Source organism: Gigantopelta aegis, chromosome 4 (genome assembly GCF_016097555.1).
Source record: "Gigantopelta aegis isolate Gae_Host chromosome 4, Gae_host_genome, whole genome shotgun sequence".
Taxonomy (NCBI): Eukaryota; Metazoa; Mollusca; class Gastropoda; order Neomphalida; family Peltospiridae; genus Gigantopelta; species Gigantopelta aegis.
This window is the reverse complement of record NC_054702.1, coordinates 79,607,039-79,634,379: the sequence shown is the minus strand read 5'-3', so window position 1 is coordinate 79,634,379 and position 27,341 is coordinate 79,607,039. Positions and strand designations below refer to the sequence as shown.

The following is a 27,341-nucleotide window of genomic DNA, read 5'->3' as shown; positions in this document are numbered from 1 at the left end:
TTAGATCGACCCCCATCGATGGTCACCTATCAAAAGCTATTGTATGTGCTACCCTGTCTGTGGGATGGTGTTTATAAAAGATCCCTTGCTGCTAACCAGAAAGAGCAGCTCATTACATGGTGGCAACAGGTTTCCTCTCTCTTTATCTGTGTGGATAGTAACCATATGTCTGATATAACTGTAATTAAATAATTAAAATGTGTTGTAAATAAAACATTATTTCTGCCTTCCTCACTCACACTCTCGGACATTACCACAGTTTGACACCCAATAAGCCAATGTATTTTTCATGCTGGGGTGTTGTTAAACATTCATTCATTCATTCATTCCCACTCTCTTGTTTAACAAATCACCCCTCCAAAATCTGTCCCTCTCATTCCTAACTCCACGTTTCCCACTTATAATTTCAGAACAGCCCTAATTTGAGCATCTTCACTATACATGCATCATAAATGTATTTTGTGACCTACCTACTTAAACAATATACAAGTGTCTACATCAAGCTAGTATGTAATTGCATCCAAAAATAATTTGATTTCAATTCAGTAATCAACAAACTGATTAAATAGTTATCTCTATATATAAATAAATAAACAACATGAAGACAAAACATTATATAATAATAGTAATACAGTAAAACATCGTTATCTCATCAGTCGAAGTAATCTGGAGGTCAGGAAATGGTCCCATGGTATAATAATCACAAAAACTACTGTTTATCTCAATCCACTGTTCAACCCCTTCAACATCAAGATAACAAAATTAAACTGTATATACAGTGAAACCTCTCAAAATCAGACCCTCTGTATACCGGAATTCCAACAAAACCTGACATTTTTCACAAATAAGCATAGAATTTATAATTTAATATCTCTAAACCACATATCTGTTAAAACCAAACATTTTACTTGGTTCTGAGTTTGTCTGTTTTAGAGGGGTTTCACTGTACACTGTACACTGTATATGTATATACATATACATATACATATACATATACATATACATATACATATACATATACATATACACATATACACATACATATATACACACACACACAAGGCTCAAACTTAAGAAATTGTAACCCATAGCAATTTGTTTTTAAACTGCTGTGGGTGAAATGGCCCATCAAAAGCAATTTTGAGTCCTCCTATGGTAACTGCCGTCGTTAAGTTCAAGCCCTGTACAAGTGAGTGGAAACTCAACAAGACAAGTAACAATGTGCGCAATGCATTGGATGGAATAAGGTCTCGGGCCCAGTTGTTCAAAGCATTGTTAAATTAACCCTGGGTTTGTCTATTATTTTCCTTTTAATTATTTTCGCACAAATGCAAAATAAATGTTACATTTGATTATGTAGAGATACAGTATCTAATATTGAAACTTGATTGAGAACAATCAAGGTATCATACATTTGGCTGTTCTAAATCAAGTTTCAATATTATGTTTTCAGTTACTGGGTATTATTTATATTCATTTAGTCCTTGGGTTTGAACATTTCTGTTTAACACCGATTAAGTTAACTAATGTTTGAACAACTAGCCCTGGATGTTTTACTATAATGTTTGAAACAACTGTTGATATTATTTATTAAGCACATTAATTATTACAAAATTGTTAACAATACTTTGTCTAAGTCTAAAGGAAACAATTTTCTTAAAGATCTTGTTTGCTTGAAACAATAAGTCATTGTAAAATACTTGGCAAATGCCAGGACATCTATCAAACTATGTACAAACAACTCAAAGCAACAAATAGATGGTAACAATTTTTCGGAAAGACCTCAGATTTTCAATTAATGGGGCTGTATGCCAGTATCAACATTTCAATATCAAGGCTTCTAGAATTTTTAAAAATCCACTAGTCATAGGATTAGTCATTTCAAAAATTTACTAGCCACGATTAAAAATGCACTAGCCCTACTTTACTATAAGTTAATAAAAGTTTACTAAATAATAGTAATAATCAGATATGTCACCTAAAGAGGCAGATAAAGCTTAAAAACACTAACACTTGGGGGTTGGGGTTGGGGCAGGATATTAATATTTACAAAATAGACATAACTGTAACATTTTCACTAGCCGTCGGGCATGGCAATAGTAGTTATTTACTAGCCCGACATTGAATATCACTAGCCATAGGATTGGGGCTACTATAATCTTTTAGCCCTGCAATATGTACATTAAATGTTTTAAAAACCTGTTTTAAACATTGTCTTAACAGTATTTATTTCAAATAAACCTAACATTTGCACTTTATACAATACTAGCATAACATGGGTTTTTTTTTTATTATACACAATCAAGTTAGATTTGCATATAGTTTTGATTCATATTGGCTAACAGTATGGAATGGGAGACATTTTTTATTTTCTATTGAAATGACTGTACAGCCTGTTTTCAAAACTTGCATCTTGACCACTGCCAACAAAATCATCCATTTCCGGGTTCATAAGGTCATCGTCATCTTCATCCAAGCGTGTCATTCGGAATTGTCTGAAATAAACAAGACAAATAAGTTATTAAAAACATGCAGTTTGTTTTTCAGAGATTTGCTTAACAAGGAAGTTTAAAAAAAAAATTCTTCTCTCTTGAAGAATTCATACATCTTAAAAAATTATAAAAACAACCTTTTAGCGTAATTGAATTTCTTTTTGTTACTTAATTCTAAAAATACAATGTCTGTGTTAACTTTGTTGTATATGGGTATCTTTACTATGCTTTCCATATTTTTTTGATGTCTAAATTACAATGTTCGGTAAAAGCAATAAAAAGATCTTTTTGAATTTGTTGTGCTAGATAATCATTAAATAAATTTATATTTTAAATGGGAATTTTAAACAACTAAAATAAATTTTCTGACACAAAATTCCATATTTTTTATCATTGCAAATATTTCTGATGTTCGTAACCACAAGAAGCACTTACAGGACTCCTCTCCGTTTCTTCTTCAAGTAGATGACAACCACCACCACGATGATGAGGAACACGGCAAGACATGACATCACCACGGCAATGGTCTGTTTGATATTTCCTGAAACACAATATCCACAATTCGCTATACATCTTTTCATTACAAGAAGAGATAAAAAAAACCCCACTTTAATAAGCCATAGCTATTACACCCTCTTAAACACCTGTTGGTTAGAACACATTGGTTATTTATGATAATACAAGTTAAAGACATATTAATGTTAGGTATGGTACACTAAATGAGTTAATTTCAAATCAGCTTTAAAAAATAATTCCTATTAATTGTTCATAATTACAACCAGCTTATAATCGTATGTGCTAGATCACCTTGTTTTCCACCTGCAGCTGTCAAACAGTCATTGTTGCACGTGGTGTCAACCTTGTATGTCTTATTGCCAATGGTCAGACTTTGAGTGGACTGGATGAAGTTATTGTAAGAAATAAACATCTTGTTTGCCAGAGTACTATTTACTGCCTCAAGAAATGCTTCAAAGATTAAACTTCCACAGTGGTACTTTTGTACTGAAAAAGAAAAAAACTTGATGAAATAGCAGCCTGCGAAAAGTGAAGTCAAATGGTTGACTGATTAACTGGTTTAGCTGGAGGGAGCAATGGTTCTATAGTGACACCTCAGCCATTTTTGTCTGGCCATTTAACAGGGCTAGCTCTGGCACTCGCCAAATTCACCAATTGCGAATTTTGAAAGCAGATGGCGAATTTTATTTTAATTCGGCGAAAATATTTCATGTAATAATGGATTTTTTTTAGAAAATAAAAGTTGATTTGTGCAATTTTTGAAGTTTATTAGACAATTAGACAAAATGTTTTGCTCACCCAGAGCTAGCCCTGCATTATGTACTAGAAAGGCAAGATTAAAAGAATCCTTCAAATGGGACAGGGCTATTCCATACGAGGGTACATAATGCGTTGTTAGGGATGAGGCTTGCAGAGTCCCTGACGTCATATTATGTACCCGAGGGTGGAATAGACTTGTCCCACATGGATACATAATGGAGGATTATTTTTCTCCCATCCAGTAGATGAAAAACAAGCATTTATCACAATAAAATAATCATAACCATTGAAAAGATCATACCCAAAAATGGTTTATACTTGATAGTATAATTTCATTATGACAACAGGATTCCTTGTTTTTATGAAATGTAAAAAGCATTTCTTGCATTATTTTGCCGTTTACATGACGTCAGCCAATGTTAATATTAGCTCAAACAACAGAAGTCACGGGGTCATACAAGACCAATTTATTGTGCATGGGCTGATGTCATGGAATATGCCTACCTTGCATTGCTAGGGATGGGAGAAATTGGTATTATACATTGTATTTACGATGGCATCAACTTTTGTGTTCACATTTTGCATTACATTTCCACATTTTGATCAGTTTCTCACAAACTTTTTTAAGTTGTAGGTCAGTGAAACTTGGTGGACATGCATAATGTTGTCTATTCACAAAAATCCAATGTCACAATATTAATCCAGTTTATTATAACTATAATAGATTGGGCAGTCAAAATGAGAGCAACTTGTTGTTAAGTCCAAAATTGGGTGAAATACATGTAGAGATAACTACCTAAATTGCTTGTTTAATATACAGTACAAGTTAACATGAACACTGATATTGAAAAATAGATTAAATTATCTTATAAACCAGTGTTATATAAAATGAAGTTATAATAGTTTGAAACCTGCAATATCATTTATATAAATTTGATACCACATGGACTTAACAAGTTTTATAAAAGCATTCTTTATCAGTAAAAATAAAGATGTTTTGTCGTATAATTTTGTAAAATTGTTAAGACTGAAAAGTGGTAAAGCTGTTACCTGTAAAAATACACCTACCCGCCCACCCTTTGGCCAAGTTTTCTCTCCATATAACCGTCGGCAAGTATTATGGCAAAATGACGTAAAAATATAATTAAATGAGAGTGCTCTTCTTACATGGGTACTGGAGTCCTGTGAATGGACTCCAGTCTTGCTAGACTCGGCCCATTTCCAAGTACTTGAGTACTAGTGGAGACCTTACTGAGAACAGCGTTTGGGATATTGTGAAAAATGTATTTTTGAGAATTATGGCATTTGAAATAACAATGACATAAGCAGTTTTAGCAGATGAGATAATCGTACACACATCCACTTCATGGGCTACTCTTTTTCGATTAGCAGCAAGGGATCTTTTTACATGCACCATCCCACAGACAGGATAACACATACCACGGCCTTTGATATACCAGTTGTGATGCACTGGCTAGAGCAAGAAATACCCAATGGGCCCACCAACGGGGATCGATCCCAGACCGACCTTGTATCAAGCAAACACTTTACAACTGGGCTACGTTCCGCCCCCTTCCCCATTGGATGTGTCTAAGACAGGGGAAAAGGGGGGGGGGGGGGGGGGGGGGGCGGCTAAGTCAGTGTCATTTACATACATTGTACGTTGTATCAACTACACTTGACTGAAAACACTAGTCTACTCACACTTGAAAAGCAGTGGAGATATTCCACAGCTACAGAAGTCGGCCATCTTGTACACCAGCATGTCTAAAAACTGTTGCTTGGCTCCAGAGTCTTTGAAATCTTTACACCTGGCGTCAGTCAGCTTCAGCTGAATCTTCTTGCCAAAGTCTGTCTTACACTCGTTTTCTCCATGCCTGGTGGGATGTGAGAGAATAAACGCACTGGAATCCATCACCCACGGTGCACACCTGCTGATGCTGTAATTCTGGCCAGTGCCAGAAATTGTTCTTTTTTAAAAAAGAAAGTTATATTTATTGTAACATGTACATTATTTAACATATAAATACAGTGAAACCTGTCTAAACCAGATCAATGAATGAATTAATGTTTAATGACACCCCAGCACGAAAAATACATCGGCTATTGGGTGTCAAACTATGGTAAAAACCGGATCACGTCAGGGACCTAATATTTATCTCATTTAGACAGGATCCAGTTTCTAGAGGGTCATAATTTCACTGTACATATTTTCTTTGTAAATGACTACTCTAGTTAAATAAAGTCAGTTAAGTTTACATTAAAGTTGACAAAATTTATATACCGGTAAGACTATTAAACTACATGAAAAAGTAGTATTAGCATACAAAATCTAAATCACTCTTCAATCATAAATTTAAATTATTTTGATAACCAAAAACCAAATATGTATCTTATTAACTACAACTTGTATTAATATTAATCTAATCAATAACATATTTATACCAAAATATACCAGTTAAATTATAATAAAAAGCACCCCTCAAAATACTTCACAGAAGACACCGGCATGGGCAGTTCAGGGGGGAGCCAAACCCGGCAGCTGAACTGCAGCCAGCGGCCCCTTCTGCGTCGCCACCCCCCACTACTTGGAAGCAGCAGATGCCAGGAGTGGCAAACGGGGAGCCAAAGCTGTGGGCTAAACTGGCAGTGGCGGCCCCTCCGCCTGCAGCACCAACACTGATGAAAAGTGTTGTTCGCACCAACCAATCCACCAGCATCTCCATGAGTTGTTGCGACAGCGGTTGCAGAGCGTGAAGCCAAGAAGAGGAAGATGTCGGTCCAGGACTTGTCCGACACACAGCCCACGACTTGGCAGATCGCATGCAACAAGCTTCCTGGACGGTACCGCAACTGTGTGAAGGGGGAGTTCACTGCCAGGCCCCTTCGTCACCAAGAGCTAGAGACCAACATCAACTGGTCAAGGGCGGTACCAATTCCAGTATGTCGAGGCAAATCGCACCTACTACCTGATGTCAGAGCGGAACGGGATGTACCGGCAAGGCTTGCTGAAATCAGACATGGATAATCCAATCGTCCATCGGATTATCAAGCTGATACTTCTGGAAGACTACTCAGCAATACTTCATGGAGAGTGCTACATCGACATACCTCACTTCTTCCCGAAGTTCCGAGCCGATCATCCCATCAACTCGCCATGAGTTCTGCTGCGCACCCTCTCCTAGGACATGTACTTTCTTTTTAGGACTTAGTTGGACTTTAAAAACTTTTTTTTTTTTTTTTTTGTAAACAGTCTGACGCAGTTTATTTTGGCAGCCCGTCTAAATTACTCAAATCACCTTAAAACCTTTTCAGTCGAGCACTCTAATTTTACTGTTTGGACTTAAATTTTTGTAACACATTTTGGTCTTTGGTCTTTGACCTAACTACTAAATTCGTATTCCAAATTCCACCCACCTCAAACTTACCCAACCCCTCTGGCCCGGACCATATAGATCGGACTTTAAACTTTTAGACCTTCGTTCAAAATTTTATGTCGAAATTACTTCTTCTTAAAAAAATATTATTAAATAACCCGATCCTCTCTCTATCTCTTATTTATTTTTGGACTGTCCTTCTAAAATGCTCCAAATTATATAAATATTCGGCTGAGCAGTCAATTCAATTATTTTTGGCTTGTAACTTTTTTCTTTCTAATTTTAATCCTACTAATTTCTTTTACTAATTGCTATTTTCAAAATTCTGTCCATTTTCACACACCCCTCCCAAATCAGGTGTGTTATTTATTTATCTATCTAATTTCTTTTTGACCGCCTGATCTAATCTAGCGACCAAATTTAATGAGTAGAATTTTCTTTATTAATTATATTAATTAGAGATGCGCATCAAAATTTTAAAGGCCCACTATTTAATTTTTGGATGTAAATTTCAAAATTATCCCCTTAATTTTGTTCTGTCCCAGAGCAAGTCACTGGCTATCCAGAGACAGGCCCCGGGACGGACATGCTCGAAACTCTAGTGGTATATGAGCATGTTAACATTATTCGCACTCACACTCAAAATACAAAAAAGAAAAAGAAAAAAAAAGACCCCCACTAAAAACATTCTGCAGTTACGAAAAGGTATTTATTAACCACTTAAAACTTTGAAGAATAGAATCATAAAGACTAACATCAGCTAAGAGACTGTAATAATGGAATATACAAAGAAAATCTTTGGGTATTCTAAATGACCACTCACTCTGGATCAACAATCATCAAGTGCCTTGGCTTGTCCCTGGCAAATGCTCCCAAAACTTGCGAACTAAGAATATCCATGTGCTTGCTGATAATAAGGACATCCTTCAGACCAGATACATTCAGTGCTATCGTACAACCCACAGGCGATTTGTCCCAGTTGGTCGTATCAAACAGGGCAACAACATAAGCATTCTTCGTCTTCACAACAGCCTGAGTGAAAAAAGAATAAAAGTTAGTTCCTCTCCGTGTTCCTTTTAAAGCAAAACTTACAACACACACCACCTTACTTTTCAAGACCTACAAAGCTTTCAGAGTTTTTGTAAAAAAAGGTAATTTTCCTCTATAAATTAGTCAGCAAATAGATGGTGAACACTGAATAGGTATTAAATACACAAAGAACATTTACAAAATACCCCCACTTAACTAACTGCACAATGAACATAGTTCTTTATATCCTGATGCATGTAATGGGTTAAAGGGACTGCCATTGTAACATTTAAGACCTTTTGATGATTAAAATAACATATTTAATCAGGGCTAGCTCTGGATGAGCAAAACATTTCGCCAAATTATCTTTAAACATGCAAAACCACAGTTATTTTTCAATAAAATACCAATTATTGCTTGAAATTTGTTTGCCAAATTAAAATAAAATTTGCCAATTGTCCCTAAAATTTGCAATTGGCGAATTTGGTGAGTGAAAGAGCTAGCCCTGTTAATATATTTAACTGATTAGAATATCAGTTTCTGTATACTACTCTCAGCTGTGTTTCTATTTGGCCTAATGACCAAACTGGATTTAAGCCCACAATAATTATGTAAGTATGAAAATATATATTTCAGGAAATAAAATGGACTTTGAGAAATACAAACATTAGAATGATCAGAAACACACTAAATATACAGATCTGTACTGATATTATAAACAAAATATTGGATTTAATATGTATTTTCAGTCATTAAAAACTCTGTTAGTCAAAATTTTAACTTCTTTTGTGGTCTACCTCCACATCCCAGACCTTGCATCTGCAACAGTGGCATGTGCTTGTCTCTTGTGGTTATCCAAAACACATTCCTGCTATATCCCATCAGCTTTTAGCTGTGGGCTCAGTTTGACCACTTTGGAGAGTGTTCAGTAGTTATACTCCTTGCTCATGACATTTACATTTTTGTAGTTTAGCATGTGCAACGCCCCCTATATAGTGGCACGTGCTAAACTACACCCCCATGCTTATAAATAACCCCAATACTTACCATACACGCATACAGCTACCTCTAGAAAAGTATGGAAACATTTAAGAGCCATGGCTATATTTATTGGCAATTTAAACAAAACACAATTTTTAATATGTTCTATTCTTGGTTTCACTCAATAAATATTGATTATATAACTGTTGAATTTTACTAATGTGATGAACAATTTAAAAAATGCCCACACTGTCTTGCATAAGAATAATAATTATTATTACCGACTTTTCCATTGGAAAATGTAAATATGTTACTACAATTGAAAAACGAAATGTTTTAAGTTGACTTTTCTTGTGTTGAAGTTTGTTTATTAAAGTACTGCCGGAAATAGAATAAAAAATATTTTTGTCAATTATTTCTTTCATATTAAACTGACATGTAAATATTTTGTAAATACCTATTTAATGATACTCTACCTAATTTAACATTTACTTGTTTTGGCTCTCATTAATGTACAAGGTGGTGTTTACTCTTGAAATTGAAATAAAGATGTCAGTAAACAGGAGATCTGTGACCTTTATTGGAACAGACTATAACACATGTGTCAATTTTATTTACCCTTAAACAAACTTTTAATTTAAAACTGCACGTTAACTGATTATTTTGAATTGCAGCATAAATTATTAATTATGACCAGCATATTTAGTGAATATAAATTCAATATAAGTACATTAGAAATTTACACAATCTTGCAACCACTTAAAGGTGCTATATCATAGTTATATGTGAGCATCTGTTTGTGATAAAGATTCTCCAATGAAATGTATTTTCTACTAGTAGTAGTAAAATTATTTCCTATAATAATTTATGGGCATATAGTTAAAGGTGAAGTTTTTAAATGTTAAAAACTAAATTTAATAAAAACATGATTTGCAATAGCTGTCATTATGCAACTTTAAGATAGCACCTTTAATACCAGTATAGTAGATCACAAAGTTAAAATGGTTCTTGACAGTTTTGCTCAAAAGTTACTTATAAATGTCTACAAATATTTTGTTTTGGAGAGGAATAGGGGTAAACTGTCATCAGAAACAGTCCCTCACATACTGTAACAGCAATGAAATTGACACATTGACCAAAATTTGTGACAGTCTGTTCCAACAAAATGCACAAATCACCTGTTCACTGACATCTTCATTTCAATTTTAAGAGTAAACACCACCTTGTAAATCAATCTGAGCCAAAACAAGTAAATGCTAAATTAGGTATCTAGACTATCATTAAATAGATATTTACAAAATATTTACTTGTCTGTTTAATATGTAAGAAATAATCGACGAAAATCTGTTTTATTCTATTTCCAACAGTACTTTAGACATTACTACAAATGCGTGTATAAAAAGAGTCATTTTTGACCTGTGCAGTCTACTGTATTGTAACGTTTGCGATTTATCGCGATATCGTGGTAACCTCCCTTGAACAGAAGCCAGTGCTATCGTGTACTTCCATCAACTGTTTTAATATCAGAACTGCATTTATTTGTCAACACAATGGCATGAATATGATGCAGACATAGCAAAAATTGCAACCCAAGTATATTTACCTTCATATATGTTAGCACATTTCTTTATTTCTTCCAAATAGTTAAGTACCACGATATTGTGGTACCTCAGTATACTTCTGGAATTGTTAAGAGGCACTTGTAACCATCTACTATGGTATACTTCTCTACAATCGGGTCTTTAGTTAGTACTGTGGGTCAGACCAGCTTTATTGAAAAGTTTTTTTATATTAAGATAATGAGAATGATAGGCAGATGGTGATAGTTGAGAAAGATGAATGAAAGTATGAGCCAGCTTTGACAGGATTTGAACCACTGTCATCAGCTTGATTGTCCAGCAGCTGATGCACTGAACCCCATGCAAATACTCACATCATCTACAGGAAAAACTCCAAATCCATTGGCATCTGATGAAATGGTATTATTCATTTTAATATGAGTTAAACATGTGCCTACTTCTCCATCAAACACAACAACTGACAGATTCTGAACATCTCCAGATAAACCTGAAATAACAAAGCCAAAAGCAAAAAATAGACATATCGACAGTGAGAAATATATATTACTATTGTGGTTTAACAGGATATGTTTCTGAACAATGACATGTATTTCTTTTGTGAGACAAAAAAAATAATTATATACTCATTCCAAAACCAAATTTAGTGCTGGATGCCCCAAAGAAGGAAGGAAATGTTTTATTTAACGATGCACTCAACACATTTTATTTATTGTTATATGGCATCAGACATATGGTTAAGGACCACACAGATATTGAGAGAAGAAACCTGCTGTTGCCATTTCATGGGCTACTTTTTTTGATTCGCAGCAAAGGATCTTTTATATGCACCATCCCACAACATAGTACATACCACAGCCTTTGTTGCCAGTTGTGGAGAACTGGCTGGAATGTTTGAGTTTGAGTTAGATGTAAAAAAAAAACAAATTACATGTGTAGAAGAAAACATACCTTTAAGTTCAATGAAGAATTTCTTCTCAGCAAGCAGAAGATTCACCTCATTAATCAGTGGCTGAGGAGAGGGCTTAACAGAGGTAACACTTGGTCGTGGGCTGGTCGGTTTTGGTTGGGTTGTAGTAGAGCTTCCATTGTGTGGCAGTGTTACAGTAGAACTTCCATTGTTCAGTGGTGTTATACTAGGACTTCCACTGCTTGGTAGTGTTGTAGTAGAACTACCATTAACTGGAGGTGTTACACTGCTTGGTAGTGTTGTAGTAGAACTACCAGTGACTGGAGATGTTGCAGTAGGACTTCCACTGCTTGGTAGTGTTGTAGGAGAACTACCATTGACTGGAGGTGATGCAGTAGGACTTCCACTGCTTGGTAGTGTTGTAGGAGAACTACCATTGACTGGAGGTGTTGTACTGTTTGTAGTAGAACTTCCATTGTTCAGTGGTGTTATACTAGAATTTCCACTGCTTGGTAGTGTTGTAGTAGAACTACCACTGACTGGAGATGTTACACTAGAATGTCCTGTAGTGTGCTTTAGTACACTGGTAGTTTGTAAAGTAGGATGTGCAGTGGTTGCCACTGGCAATTTTGTAGTTGCTGATGAAGCAGTGGTTCCAGAGGTTGCAGTAGAACTTGAATTTACTGTTGACGGCATTCCTGTCGGTAAAATGGATGTTGAAATGACAGGTGATGTTCCATTCGAACAATCAGTTGTGTTTGTCAGCATGAAGACATCATTACACAAATATAGGAACTGGTCCTTACTAGGTATAGCATTAACCTTTAAGACAGTTGTGTTCAAAAGTTGTGCCATATTAGGAATTAACGTAAGGGAATTATTGAATACGTAAACAACTGCCACTTTCAACAACGGGACTGCATCTGTAATATTTGGCTCAGTACCATTATATACTGCCACAGCACCAATTTTCCTTAGGTCTGGTACTATACTGATGTTGGTAAAAACTGACTCAGTACTGTTGTGAAATGTTGGAGAGTATTTGTTATGAACTGTTGAATTTTGATACACCACCACTATTGGTGAACTCAGCTGGTCGCCTGGCACCATAGTTAACTCCACAGATGGATGATCTCCCCACAGCTTTATTCTGCTGATCTTCACTTCAGTGAGAACTAGCTGGGTGACCAACAGGAACACGAGCATATGACAAATAACCACTTTCATCTTCACAGTTTAAATTGTCAATGATTGTGATAAATATTACTTCAGGTCCATACTTCTAAATCTACAAAATAATAATAATAATAATAACAACAAGCATTTTGAGAGTACTGCTAAAGCAATACATGTTCCCTACTGGGCCCCCCACAAGTTTTCATATTTCTAATAAGTTCAAGTGTCATAACTCTGTCAAAAATGAGTAAATGGCCATGAAAGTCAAATTTGATAATTAAAAATACATGATAAAGCTATACATAAAATGTCAGCTCAATACCTTGAGGCACTGTGGAAAACATGTCCCAAAAAATACATATGGGACAGACCGACAGAGATGAAACCTATATTTCCCAAAACCTGCAATGCCGTGGAGATTGTTGCAGAGGTTTTAATTCTCTTTAATACTGTATTTAGTTTCCACAAATTGTAATTTGTACTGGGCATGTTTTAACCAAATGTGGGTATGTTTTGCTTAAACGGGTGTTTATACGTTTTAGCATATATAAATAGGACATGTTTTAACCAAAATATGAAAATGTATTAGTTGGTATGTTTTGTTATGGATATGTTCTGACGAAAATTGGGTACATTTTTGTTTGTGTACATTTTAACCAGCCCACCCATTCTTATAGGGCTTACTACTATGATGACAAAAGACAAATTTAACTGCCTTATTGGTACATTTTTAAGTGATTCATCAGGGTCTGCATTTATTTGGTATAGTTCTCAATTATGATTCTGTATTGTTTCGCCTTGAAACCATTCCGTACCCCGGGTTGTCTTGCCCTTAGTCTCATTCACCCAATGATGGTTCGCCTTAAAACTAGTAAAAGCGAGTCTATTCGAAAAACAATACATAATTGACACCATACATAGTCAGTCTTAAATTTGTGCTTTCTATAGAATGTTGATAGAATGTGTGCAACATGGATGAATCAACCTAACATGGGGACGAAATGACTCGAATGATGGTACGAATCGACCCTGGTCGAAACGACTCGGGTGAATAAGGGCAAAATGATCTGTTACCCTGAATTATACACTCATTAGGGATTCTCATAGTTCATTATTAAATTCTATTACTTCTGGTAATGCAATTATGACAAAACAAATGAATATTTTAATTAAAAAGGCAATACTGTTAAGACTAAGTAATTAAAATAAAAAAATTACATGTTGATTATTTCTTTAATTTACATATGTATTAACACAACGTGATACACATGTATTACATGTTACAATAGGTTTCATGTAATACACATGTATTACATATCACATAGGCTATAAAACTATGTGTATGGACACTGTATTGCGCAATTACCTTTGTTCTATGTTCTTTGAAGATGTTTTTAAATTAATACTCTCAAAAAAGCTTAGTATCAGACTGACCTGTAATTATGAAGACAATAGATAAGATACTGTCTAAAACAAGTGTAGTAGTAGGAACTAAAATTTTGACTAAAGCAGGTAGGCCTACATTGCGCACTTACATTTTCAATATTTTGTTGACATTTATTTACAAAATTATGAAGACTAAATGTGGGTCTATTCATTTCTACAAAGGTTAAAATACATTTTTACCAAATGCCATTTGAATTATAGTGTTGATAAGCATACGCCTCCTTTATGTAGCTTTATATTTACATTTATCTACCCTGTATGCTGCACACATATTGCTTATTTACCTGTCTTTGTCGTCCAAAAAGATCGACTGTTTCAACCATGTAGCGTAACCGAACTGAAAGCAATAGTTAAAACTAGGGGAATCCCACTCATAAGATATTTAACCAATCGATACAAATATTAAATACAATTAAATTGAATACGTAGCAACACTAGTTTTTCAAATGAATAATTTAATATATATTATGTTTTATTTAATTATTGACAATGTTATTTTATTATTGGATGATTTGATTTAAAAAAAAGCTATAAACGGAATATAGATTGGTTTATTACTCTTATGGCGGGAATATGGCTGCCAAATTGAAAATACAACTTGTGTCGGCTTTTAAAATGCATGGATTTACATTGCGGAGGTAAAGTTATGAAATACTAACAGTCAGTGACTTAATAAGTTTAACACGAATGTGATAATGTAAAGTAGGTTTAATAAGAAATGGTGGTGAAGTTCCCTATCAAGAGGAATCATAGTCATTTCGTACCAGTCATTTGTACCAAAGGGTTTCTAGATGTTTCGTACCGAAACCCGTTCGTACCATACCGTAACCGTTTCGTAACCACTAGCATACCAGTTCGTAACCAATTAAATAATGTCATACATTACACCTAACATTAATATTTTTTTAAATACACAATTATAATGTTATATTACAAACATATCGTAACATTTAGCCAAAAATTTGTTGTAATAATCATTCAGTATCTTTTATAAGCATTAAATGAGCAATTATGTGCTGTGCATCACTGAAGCATGCCGTTTCGTAACCAAAAAGGATACCTTTTCGTAGCCAAAGAGCAATTCTTTTGTCTTGTAATTTGGTGTAGATTCCACAGTGCAGCGATGGTGTTTATTGTTATGCATAACCGTTCCGAGATATCGATCAGAATATTTCGCAAGACCGATCCTCTTTTCGTACGTATATATGCTCAAAACAAAAACATTATTATGTTTGTACATAAAATGTTTTTTTGTCATGTAAAAAGAAAAATGTTATGTGTTTGAAATATATCAACAAATAAGCTGACTTCGCTTGACATGATTCTTCGTGACAATTTCTAATCGCTAATTATTAAAATGCAGTTGGCTTGGATTTTTGTTGTTTTGTTTTTCATTAAATAACATGTACAAATGTGGGTACGAGCTGGTACTGGTATGCCTTTGGGTACGAACTGGTATGCTTTTGGGTACGAAACAGTATGGTTACGAAATGACCTGATACTGTACCAAAGTCATGTAGTACCATTGTGAAAAGTCATTTCATACCAGTCATACTAGTTGTCATTTGACAAAGTCCAGGTAATAGATTGGTACCATGAATTAATTTTTGGCCTTTTATTGACAAAATGTACAGTATAGGAATGTGCAGGGGTTCAAAATTGTTAAAAAAAAAAATAGTTGGGCTCGCAGTCTCCGCGGGCTTAGCTATTTTTGGAATAAACATTTGGAGGCGCCATCTAGCGTTTATTGACATATACAAATACCGGTAGACAGAAGGAAGTATGTTTTTAACAAATGCAAACAAATCAGTTCTCTTGCAAGTTATAAAAACAAATATAAATCATGCCATTTTCACAAATCTTGAAATAGTAATTGATCCCCCATCTTGCAATTTTTTTTATTATTTCCTTCCAATTCACACTCCGACTTCCCACGTGTCCCAGGCCTGTCATCTGCTATTTGGGCTTGTCAGCTGAACAGCCGAACTTTTTTGTAATGACGTGTTACGGCTTATATGGAGGTGCATAAAGGCCACATAACATTAACATGAAACTGTAACGTCACACATTGTTGGTTGACTGAATCACGTAGAGAATGAGTGAGATTGTCAAAATATTTGTCATTTTAAACATATTATTAATTTTTTAATTATAAGCACAACTATAAATAATAAGGTGTATTGATAATAATATTTAAATAAATAAATAAATAAATAAAAGTAAACAAAGCACTGAAAAGATGATAATTGGAAAGAACACAAAAACTTACCTTCATCACCTCAGCCTGGACCATCCACCTCATTGAAAACAATTCAGTTTCCCATGAGGAAAGTGACGGGTCTGATTTGGAGGAATCGAAATGCTGTGTAATTTGTAAAGTTTTCTCTTCCGGCACACAGTGTAAATCTTGTGAGTGTCAAGTGGGTACAATGATCACACAGTAACAATGTGATAAAGGTGATAACTAGAAACGTTTTATATTCTCCAGTGATACCAAGGTTGTAAGGGTGGACAGCAAGTTTCTGTGCCTTCATTGCATGCATAATATACTCAGCAAGTTTCTACAGTGTTACTGTTCTGTATATTGAAGTTTATGATTTGTTCCAGTTTAAAATATCTTGCATTCCAGGATTTGTTCAGATTATTTTAAATTATTGGTTTTAGGTACCTTTAACCATGATAATAGGACGTTAAAAGGACAAATTCTGGTGATATTCATACCAGGACTTGCTTGATGTTCACGCTCAATAATACAGTAACATTTATTAACATTTTGTCCATAACGGGCCTCCATACTAAACAATCACAACACCTGCGGTAACTGAGAGTTCCTTCTCTTTGCGTATGTACGTCACCGCATCAAAACTGGTACATGTTTCTTACTGGAAATGAATGATTGGGTGTGATTTTTAAAATTTCACTATATGCATGAAAGCATGAATAACAAAACGGCAAAAAAAATTGTTAGATTAGACAAATGTTTTTATTCAAAATTCCATTTTTCGATAAGCCACGCGGTAATAGGGCGTGCTATGCTACTTGCCACAGGGCAACCCCCGGCAAGTGCCAATCATCTGATTGGCACTTGCCGGGGGTTGCCCCATATATTTTTCCACTTGTCCATACTTCTTACGGTAACCAATTCCATTACTGTACTTAATTCAGTACAGTGCTCAGTAATGTAATAATCTTGAAAGTAATTGGTTTAATTGCACAAATAAAGAATTAAAAAAATCGCATTAACATTCGCTAGGCCTATCTGTTTTTGTCTTCGGGCGATGTTCGGGATTTCGTTATGTACAGCCCGAACACGAAAAATGTGATTTCTTTTCTTCTAAAAAATATTTATCCTACATAATGAAGTACATTTATTATTTTAACATATATATAAGAGCCATTCCGTGGTATTTGGTCCATGGATGTAGAAATTTCAAAATGATCTGTTAAACTAAGTTTTTATTATAGTTCAAAATGATCTGTTAAACTAAGTTTTTATTATAGCTTAAAGTCAACACCCTTAAGCACATACAAATATACTTTTATTGCCAATTTACTTATTTTTTATGGGTTTTAATGACAGTTTTATTTTAAAAAATAATTTTTCTAAGCCAGGACGTGACATTTGTTTTTTGGTAATATTTCATTACTGTTATGTCAAATTTAAAAATTAGGTATCAGGACATCATATCTAAAATATACTACATATGAAAATACTACTTTCCCTTCTTTTATATCATAATTAGTATATTAAATTATTTTTTCAAAATATATAATGTCACGTCCTAACTGATTTGACATATAAAAGTTAGTTTTATTTAAAAACTATTTTTCAGAAATAAAATCCTTTTTAATTCTCCCTCTTCTCAATGTTCCAAGTATAAATAAAAGGTATGATGACTGGTTGTATTAAATGATTAAAATAACCACCTCAAACTTTGAGCCAGGACATGACACTGACATTGAGCCAGGACGTGACATTCAAGATGGCATGTTAAATTGAGTAAAGATTAAAAATGTATTATATCTCTCTATATAGAGAAATTGGCAAAACTGACAAGATAATGCACATGTGCCTAAAAGAAATTACTTTTATTTTCAATATTTTTGTTCTCACCATCAAGAATCGGAAACGGAGAAACTGGACATTTGGGGGAGCATGTTTGAATATTTAACATGGATTTATGTAGATATAAAAATACTATTATCAATTAATTCTATGCTTCTATGTTTTGACCAAACAATGAATTATTGATAATCCACCAATTTAAAGAATATTGTATTTATACCAAATGTTCCATTTTGTGAATTCAAACTGGTGTACAAATGCAATAAATATTGTGTCAAAGAATTGTTCAAATGCAATGTGCTGCTAAAATCTTAAGTTTATTCCTTGGCAGATACAGGAATCCAAACATGAATTGGAAGATATAAACCAACATTTCTCCAGTGAAGGATGTAATTGATACAGATATATGTGGAAGATAAAACTTGGGTTGGGGGAATTCAAATCAATTGTGTCATTGAGATTTTTGCGATTGTCATCCATCAACAGTTTATACATTGTTGATAGTTTGGCCTATCAGATAATGATGAGCAGAAAGAAGAAACTGTCCAAAAACTATAATTTCTGTACTGACTGGGGTTCATATTTTGAATTCCAATTAAATCATAAAAACACCAACAAAAGGCAAAATATAATAATATATTAATTGTAAAATATATGGTAAATTGCAAACAAAAATTAAATGTCTGGCCTGCCATAAACTTATTCAGTGTCATTGATAGTGCATCTGTAGATATCTATCTCAATTCATGTTAAAAAAGTTTTTAAAACATTAAAAACCCCAAAAAATATATATTAGAATTTTAAAATAATAAAGTTGAAGAACAAATTTTGACGTGCACTGAGGTTTATGCCGCAACCAATGAAAAACTTTTACCTACATGTATACTTCATCTTTTTAGTTTGTACATGTATTGTAATGTAAAGGTAAGACAAAAATCACCAGACTTAGCAACATCAGGATAAACAATGTTGTTGACAGTATGGTCACTGGTTATAAAAGTATATTATATGAATATTGTATGAGAACTTTTATTTCCACAACGACAGTTCAATTAATTAGGATTTTATGCACTTATTTTGATGATAAAAACACTTAAAACAAGTAAATATAATTGATTTCATAAATTAACAGTGTTTCATTAGTAGATTTGATATACATGTCATTTATTAGTTGTATATAATTATAGTATATATATATGTGAACTGGACAAAAAGTCACGTCCTGGCTCGTCATGTCCTGGCTCGTACTGAAATTTTAAAAAGTAAATGTTACATCATAAAGATTTTTTTTTTAGTAAATGTACAGCATTTCAGACCTTCGTTTTTGACGGGTGCGAGTGTATAATGTTTAATGTTGATATCACAGTAAACACGTACACCAACAAAAAACTAATTTAGTAAAGCAGGTTTTGTTTTTGTTAATAGCATAGCGACGTACTCGCAGACCGAGTGTAAAGCATGTATATTTTAAAATTAAATTTACATTAAGGTGGTTTTGTTGTTGGGTGGTTTTTTTTTTTTGGGGGGGGGGGGTTTGATGGGTTGCCATGATTCAAGTTAGTAGTATAATAAATGACGTGTTAACTACAGTACACTGATAATGAAAGTTAATCCTGTTTGTAAAAATATATATTTATAAAAATTGTAGAAAGATATATTTGGGTAGAAAACAATAAATGTTGACATTGTTTCTGATATGACATTATTATTATTATTATTTTAAATAGAGAATTTGCAGGGACATAACATTTTTATTATGCTATCATAACTGTGATAACCCTGTACTTTTACTTTCATTTTACTTTAAATGATTTACAAACAGGCCTACTGACATTATTTTTGTTTTTAGAGTTTTATTAAACATTTTACAGTTAGAATTCTTAATAACAATACCATAGTTGTTACAATGTCAATTCACATTCAGTTCACAGTTTGTGTCCATGGAGAAATCATATCATTCTACAATGACGACTAAAATTATTGTACTTGATTTAAATAAAACAGAATAAGCACAAACAAATCAGTTTCAATTCTTTATTCATAAATAGTCAATAGATTATCACGATTCAGAATTTTAATGCAACATGATATGCATATAATACATAAGAAATCGATAAATGTTGTGTTCCTGGTGTTTCTTTTTCTTATGTAAGACTGCAATGGCCCATTCCTTCATATTTGTTAAATTAGGATATTTATTTTAAAAACACAAAACATTAACTCTTAAGATATTTAATTTAGAAATCCACTGGCGTAGGAGGCGGGGGGGGGGGGGGGGGGGACAAGGGGGGCATGTGTCCCCCACTTTTCAGATATTTTGCTTTATATTTACTTTATAATAGTGTAAAAGTGTGTAAATATAAAAGTGTGCCCCCCATTTTTGGCACCTTCATACACCACTGAAATCATTACTCCTCAAACTTAATCATGTTCATGGGTAAAATCCCTCTCGGTCTCTTGCCTCTTAATTCTGATTATTTTGAGGGGTGCGATTTCCCCCTCTTCTGCATTTTGAGGAGTGTGATTTCCACCCCCCTTGTAAGCATTTTGAGGAGCAATTTTTAGCACACCTAAACGAAGGTCGGGCATTTAGAAATAGACTGGATATTGTGTTAAACAGTGTATTTCAATAAGCAAACACTATCAGGAGAGCAGAGTTTTGGAATTTACTGCAGTGTTAAAAAAGTGATGTCCATTTTCATCACGTCCTGGCACATTTTACTTTTCACTTTATAAGTCTTCTTTTTTTTTTTACAAAAACAAATTAGGCCTGATATGCTTTAATATACTACTATATGTAGTGAGTCTATTAAAGATAAAACTGCATTTCCATTTAAAAAGGAATTTTAGTGAAGGAGATCATAAGAGTCAGAATGTCACGTCCTGGCTTAAAACATTACCATGGAATGGCCCATAAATGCATCATGTTGAGGTGTATCTTTGTGCCAAATATGAACAATGTACACCTCAGCATTAACAGTCGGGCTTTGTTTTTGTCTCCGGGCGATGTTCGGTCTACGGGATGCAAATAGGCTGAACCATAGGTCAGGCAACACTTACCCAGGAAGTACTAAATTCATGTCTGTTAAGTAGTATAAACTGTTTATTGTATTTTTGTCTGTCTTCTCTATTTGTTGATTTTAACATTATGTTTTAAATAGTGTCCATTTGTTGTTTTAAACTTTATTTGCTTGATAGTGTCTACTTCTTCAACCAAATATAATTATTGTGTCAATGTATGTCTCAGTGACCACTTGTTGTATGGCTGTGGATTATGGCTTGGGCTAATGAAATCTAACTTCACCGTAGACATTCATTTTACACGAATGTAGATTTACATTTACAAAAAGTTTTGATCTCCTGATGTGACATGATGTGTGGGTGGGTAGAAATCGACATAATTTGTTGTTTTGATCTCCTGATGTGACATGATGTGTGGGTGGGTAGAAATCGACATAATTTGTTGTTTTGATCTCCTGATGTGACATGATGTGTGGGTGGGTAGAAATCGACATAATTTGTTGTTTTGATCTCCTGATGTGACATGATGTGTGGGTGGGTAGAAATCGACATAATTTGTTGTTTTGATCTCCTGATGTGACATGATGTGTGGGTGGGTAGAAATCGACATGATTTGTTGTTTTGATCTCCTGATGTGACATGATGTGTGGGTGGGTAGAAATCGACATGATTTGTTGTTTTGATCTCCTGATGTGACATGATGTGTGGGTGGGTAGAAATCGACATAATTTGTTGTTTTGATCTCCTGATGTGACATGATGTGTGGGTGGGTAGAAATCGACATAATTTGTTGTTTTGATCTCCTGATGTGACATGATGTGTGGGTGGGTAGAAATCGACATAATTTGTTGTTTTGATCTCCTGATGTGACATGATGTGTGGGTGGGTAGAAATCGACATAATTTGTTGTTTTGATCTCCTGATGTGACATGATGTGTGGGTGGGTAGAAATCGACATAATTTGTTGTTTTGATCTCCTGATGTGACATGATGTGTGGGTGGGTAGAAATCGACATAATTTGTTGTTTTGATCTCCTGATGTGACATGATGTGTGGGTGGGTAGAAATCGACATAATTTGTTGTTTTGATCTCCTGATGTGACATGATGTGTGGGTGGGTAGAAATCGACATAATTTGTTGTTTTGATCTCCTGATGTGACATGATGTGTGGGTGGGTAGAAATCGACATAATTTGTTGTTTTGATCTCCTGATGTGACATGATGTGTGGGTGGGTAGAAATCGACATAATTTGTTGTTTTGATCTCCTGATGTGACATGATGTGTGGGTGGGTAGAAATCGACATAATTTGTTGTTTTGATCTCCTGATGTGACATGATGTGTGGGTGGGTAGAAATCGACATAATTTGTTGTTTTGATCTCCTGATGTGACATGATGTGTGGGTGGGTAGAAATCGACATAATTTGTTGTTTTGATCTCCTGATGTGACATGATGTGTGGGTGGGTAGAAATCGACATAATTTGTTGTTTTGATCTCCTGATGTGACATGATGTGTGGGTGGGTAGAAATCAACATAATTTGTTGTTTTGATCTCCTGATGTGACATGATGTGTGGGTGGGTAGAAATCGACATAATTTGTTGTTTTGATCTCCTGATGTGACATGATGTGTGGGTGGGTAGAAATCGACATAATTTGTTGTTTTGATCTCCTGATGTGACATGATGTGTGGGTGGGTAGAAATCGACATAATTTGTGGTTAAATAAATAGGCTAACCTTCCTGATGAATTATGTAACTGTGAAAAACAACATAAATTGAATTTTAAAAAACCTATAATTGTTATAAAATGTTTTACTTTTTAAAAAATTCTTACCTTTTTGTTGTGTTTGATCTTAGGAGATGTGCTCAAAGTTGAGTTTGATCATAGGAGATGATGTAAAAGTTTTGTTTGATCTTAGGAGATGTGCTGAAAGTTGTGTTTGATCTTAGGAGATGAGGTGAAAGTTGTGTTTGATCTTAGGAGATGATGTGAAAGTTGGTAAAGTGCATCTAGGGCCTACAGGCCTCTGAAAATTGTGAGAATGATTGTTTTGTTCGGGTGTTGCTCACGCAAATCTAATTTTGCATAACCTATTTTTTGTTCGCACAAAATTTGGAGCACCATTTACTTGGATATAACGGATTATGCAAAAAGGAAATGGGTTACCTGGATTTATTTCTGCTTAACCGATAAATGGGTCACACAGGTTTTCAGTTCTCAGAGGTCTGTAAGTTGACAATTTTATGCCATATGATGTATCAAAATGAAAGTTTTGTCTGTCTTTTAAGCGAGGCCAGTCGCTATCTGGTGGATGTCCTGAGTCCTGTTAATGAGGTGCAGCGTGAGGAATGGATTGACAAGATGATTGAGATCATCCAGAAGCAGCCATGTAAATTTATCTTTTGTCTTTCTTATGTTATTTGGGGCAGGACATAGCCCAGTGGTAAAGAGCCTGCTTGATGCGCAGTCGGTCTGGGATTTATCTCAGTCGGTCTGCCAATTGGGCTATTTCTCATTCCAGCCAGTGCACCATGATTGGTATATCAAAGTATGTGCTAGTCTGTCTGTGGGATGGACATATAAAAGATCCCTTGATACTAATGGAAAAATGTAGCAGGTTTCCTCTCTAAGGCTATATGTAAAAAAATTACCAAATGTTTGACATCCAATAGCCGATGATTAATAAATCAGTGTGCTCTAGTAGTGTTGTTAGACAAAACAAACCTTAACTTTCTTATGCTAGTTCTTACCTGATAAAGAGAACACTTCACAGAGATTTGTTGTATACTTCACACAGTGATATCTCACATACGGTGGAATTTTGCTTTAAAGCAGTGTTTGGCTGCTTCGTGTGTCAAAATTAAACTGTCCACTGAAATTAATACAACCAAAACTGATTTCCACCTGTGATGTATACATGGAGGTTAATTAGACTGCAAACACTGTAAATATGTTTTAGTTAGACAGTTAATTAAATTTCATATAAACCTGGTTCTTGAGGATATGTTTTAGCTCAAACTGTAAAATTATTCTATAGTAATCAATATTAATATACTTCTAGACCTCAAAAAGGGCAACATCAATTGTTACATTACAAAGTGGAAATAACTGATTTGTGGTTCATTTTGATTCAGTGATTTTGAATGTTTTAGATCATTAGAACATTGTCAAGTATTTGATCATGTGTTTGTTGTTATAAATTATTTCAGTGTCCTCGTCAATCATTGACAGAACGCTGTGTGAAACTGCTGTCCATGAATGTAATGCAGAACAAGATGACAATAGGTAAGGACGGTTTGATTGGGTGTCACAGGAAGTGGTATTGGATGACTTGTACAACAGATCTTTTTGTCCTGCAATCACTACATACGTCAACTGGCTAAATATGATGATTCACAGCATTCGCCATTCTAACCCTTGTAGTATAAAGCAGATTATCTTAAGGCAGTAACCAGTTATTCATTCTCTCTCTCTCTCTCTCTCTCTCTCTATCTATCTATCTATCTATCTATCTATCTATCTATCTATCTATCTATCTATCTATCTATCTCTCTCTCTCTCTCCTGATGCCTATAGAACACTGAATTTGAAATGCAGGGTTGTGGAAATTCATGGAATTTGTAAATGTCATTTTCAAGTCATTTTTAAAATATGATTTTCTGTTGTGAAATTTAGAATTTTGTGAACTTATGAAAAAAAAAGTTAATAATTAATAAGGAAAGCAAAGTTTAATAATTGTAAAAGTCTTTGAAAATGAAAAAAAAAGGTTATGGAAAATGTCTTTTAAAAAGTTATGAAAAGTCAAGGAATTTGGTTTGTAACAAAATTTTATTATTATTGAAAATATAATAGTATACTATATTGAAGCTTTATTTGTTATACATGAGTCAAACATAATTCGGCCTACTGTAAGGGAACATTCTGTCTTTAACTTGTTTTACTTGTTGTTTTAATGTTGATTTCTGTCTGTTTTTCAGTGATAAGATGTTTTCTATCATTGACGCCTTCTCAGTTCCTCACTATTCCTACAGTTCAGACAGAAAAAAGTTTATTTTGTAAGTTTTTCTATACTGTCTTACATCTGAATTTTACTAAAGGAATAATATATTTATAAGTTGTAGAAGCATCACAGATGTTTTTAATGTACTTTTGCCTGATGTGCCTTCTATAATGGAAGGGGGCGAGACGTAGCCCAGTAGTAAAGCGCTCGCTTGATGTGCGGTCGGTTTGGAATCGGTCTCTGTCAGTGGGCTCATTAGGCTATTTCACTACAACTTTTGTTACAAAGGCCGTGGTATGTACTATTCTGTCTGTGGGATGTTGCACATAAAAGATCCGTTGCTGCTAATTGAAAAGAGTAGTTCATGAAGTGGCAACAGCGGGTTTCCTCTCTCAATATCTGTGTGGTCCTTAACCATATGTCCAATGCCATATAACTGTAAATAAAATGTGTTGAGTGCGTCGGTAAATAAAACATTTCCTTCCTTCCTTCGAATGGGAGTTTGCAAGATCATTGGAACAGTGTAGATGCAAACAAGCTTCAATCTGTCCAGCCAGTTCTGGGAGAGTACTGTAGCCATCATTCTATAGACAGTGCAGGAAGGACGACATAGTCTTGTCATTCAGTCTTTCATACTTGACACATTCATTTATTCTGAAGAAGGATCCTCCTTTTTCTTTCAGAAACAGTGAACTTGGATTGCCTCCCCCTGCTTTGTATGGCACATCTGTTGATAAGGCCAGCCTCTTTCGGGACAGATATGCCATTCTACATCAGGTAAAGGAATTGAGGGAGGGTGTCAGTCGGAAACATTGTTGGAAGATAAAGCATTTAATTTAAGTTATTTTTATTATTTTGTGATTTAAAAGATAAATTTATAATTGTTTAGTATAGGGCAAATAATGAAAGTAATTATTTTATTATTTTTGTGATTTACAAGATAAATTTGTAATTATTTAGTACAGTCAACTCTTGTTATAACGGCCATGTTTGTCATATGCTTATATTGCCGTTATAAAGAGTTTGCCGGTATAACAATTTTGTAAAGAGTTATCTCTCTCAGCTAATTCGTTCACATAGCTAGCTTTAAAAATTTAGAACACGTAATACTATAATATGTAATAACTTACTAACAAAGAAAGGACAACAAGAAAAGATTTAATTTACTTTTAATTCAAATAACAAAATGAACATTTACTAGCTGAATTCACAGAAGTCACTTTCTTACAACAAAGTCCATGATTGATGTTTGAACATGTCCGGCGTTGTAGTGCTCGACTGCACGTACTGCATTCCACGAGTCAAGATGTTCAAAACCAATCAAAGGGTTCTGCTCAAAGTACCTTATTGCAACAGAAAGTCCTTGTTTGGCCTCACATTTCTTGACCATATCTTCAGTATTGTCGTCGGTGTCATCTTCACAGTCATCACTTGGAATATCATTAGAAACGTCAGACACGATTTGAAGAATAGCGTCATCACTTAGCGATTCACCGGTTTTAACGACGCTGTCAACGGCAATGTAGGCAGCGGCATCCATTTGGTTTTCACCTGGCATACACCTCAACAGAACTTGGAGTTCCTACAGTGGCATGTCATCATCGTCGTCATCAGGGTTAACATCGGGACACTGCTGTGGGGGGAGAATACCGGTATGTCGCCAACAATTCACAATGGTTGTTAATATCATGGACGTCCACGCTTCTTTAACAAATGACAGAGTATGTCTGATGGATACGGTTTGTGCCTTGTTTTCCTCAATGGAATCCAGAAAGTAACTAACTAGCAACTTCTTGTAGAATCCTTTGAAATTTCTGAAAATTCCCGCATCCATGGGCTGGATGTGAGATGTCGTGTTTGGTGGCAAAACTTGACTTTGACATTTGTCAGTTCCACACCGGTACTGGAATGACTGGTTGCGTTATCCACCAACAAAATCACTTTCCGGCGTTCATTCTTCATCCGTCTGTTGAATTTCACCAAACAA

General features: G+C 34.6%; 2 protein-coding genes across 2 annotated transcripts in view; one reads left to right on the top strand and one right to left on the bottom strand.

Moving 5' to 3' along the window:
* Positions 1-2,078: 2,078 nt before the first annotated feature.
* LOC121372296 lies at positions 2,079-14,583 on the bottom strand. The gene is made up of 8 exons (XM_041498591.1): positions 14,548-14,583; positions 11,683-12,929; positions 11,088-11,221; positions 7,968-8,176; positions 5,472-5,737; positions 3,300-3,494; positions 2,928-3,033; positions 2,079-2,495 (listed from the first exon to the last, which is right to left on the bottom strand). Exons 2-8 carry the CDS (start codon positions 12,866-12,868, stop codon positions 2,366-2,368), a joined length of 2,226 nt encoding a protein of 741 aa, XP_041354525.1. The 5' UTR covers positions 12,869-12,929; positions 14,548-14,583; the 3' UTR covers positions 2,079-2,365.
* A 186-nt stretch (positions 14,584-14,769) lies between these two features.
* Positions 14,770-27,341, top strand: part of LOC121371167 (DNA polymerase epsilon subunit 2-like) — an 82,505-nt gene continuing 69,933 nt past the window's right edge. The window contains exons 1-5 of the mRNA XM_041496848.1: positions 14,770-14,901; positions 23,643-23,743; positions 24,564-24,639; positions 25,332-25,409; positions 26,038-26,131. Coding sequence (XP_041352782.1) covers positions 14,837-14,901; positions 23,643-23,743; positions 24,564-24,639; positions 25,332-25,409; positions 26,038-26,131 — 414 coding nt within the window. The 5' untranslated portion in view covers positions 14,770-14,836. The remainder of the gene's footprint in view (positions 14,902-23,642; positions 23,744-24,563; positions 24,640-25,331; positions 25,410-26,037; positions 26,132-27,341) is intronic.

What these genes read in the sequence shown, in the direction of transcription:
- LOC121372296 (XM_041498591.1), bottom strand. Translation starts at nt 12,868, where the DNA reads ATGAAAGTGGTTATTTGTCATATGCTCGTGTTCCTGTTGGTCACCCAG. An exon ending in ATTCTTCATTGAACTTAAAG is followed by an intron (nt 11,222 to 11,682) that starts GTATGTTTTCTT and finishes TTGTTATTTCAG; the next exon opens with GTTTATCTGGAGATGTTCAG. An exon ending in AAGAAACGGAGAGGAGTCCT is followed by an intron (nt 2,496 to 2,927) that starts GTAAGTGCTTCT and finishes TGTTTATTTCAG; the next exon opens with ACAATTCCGAATGACACGCT.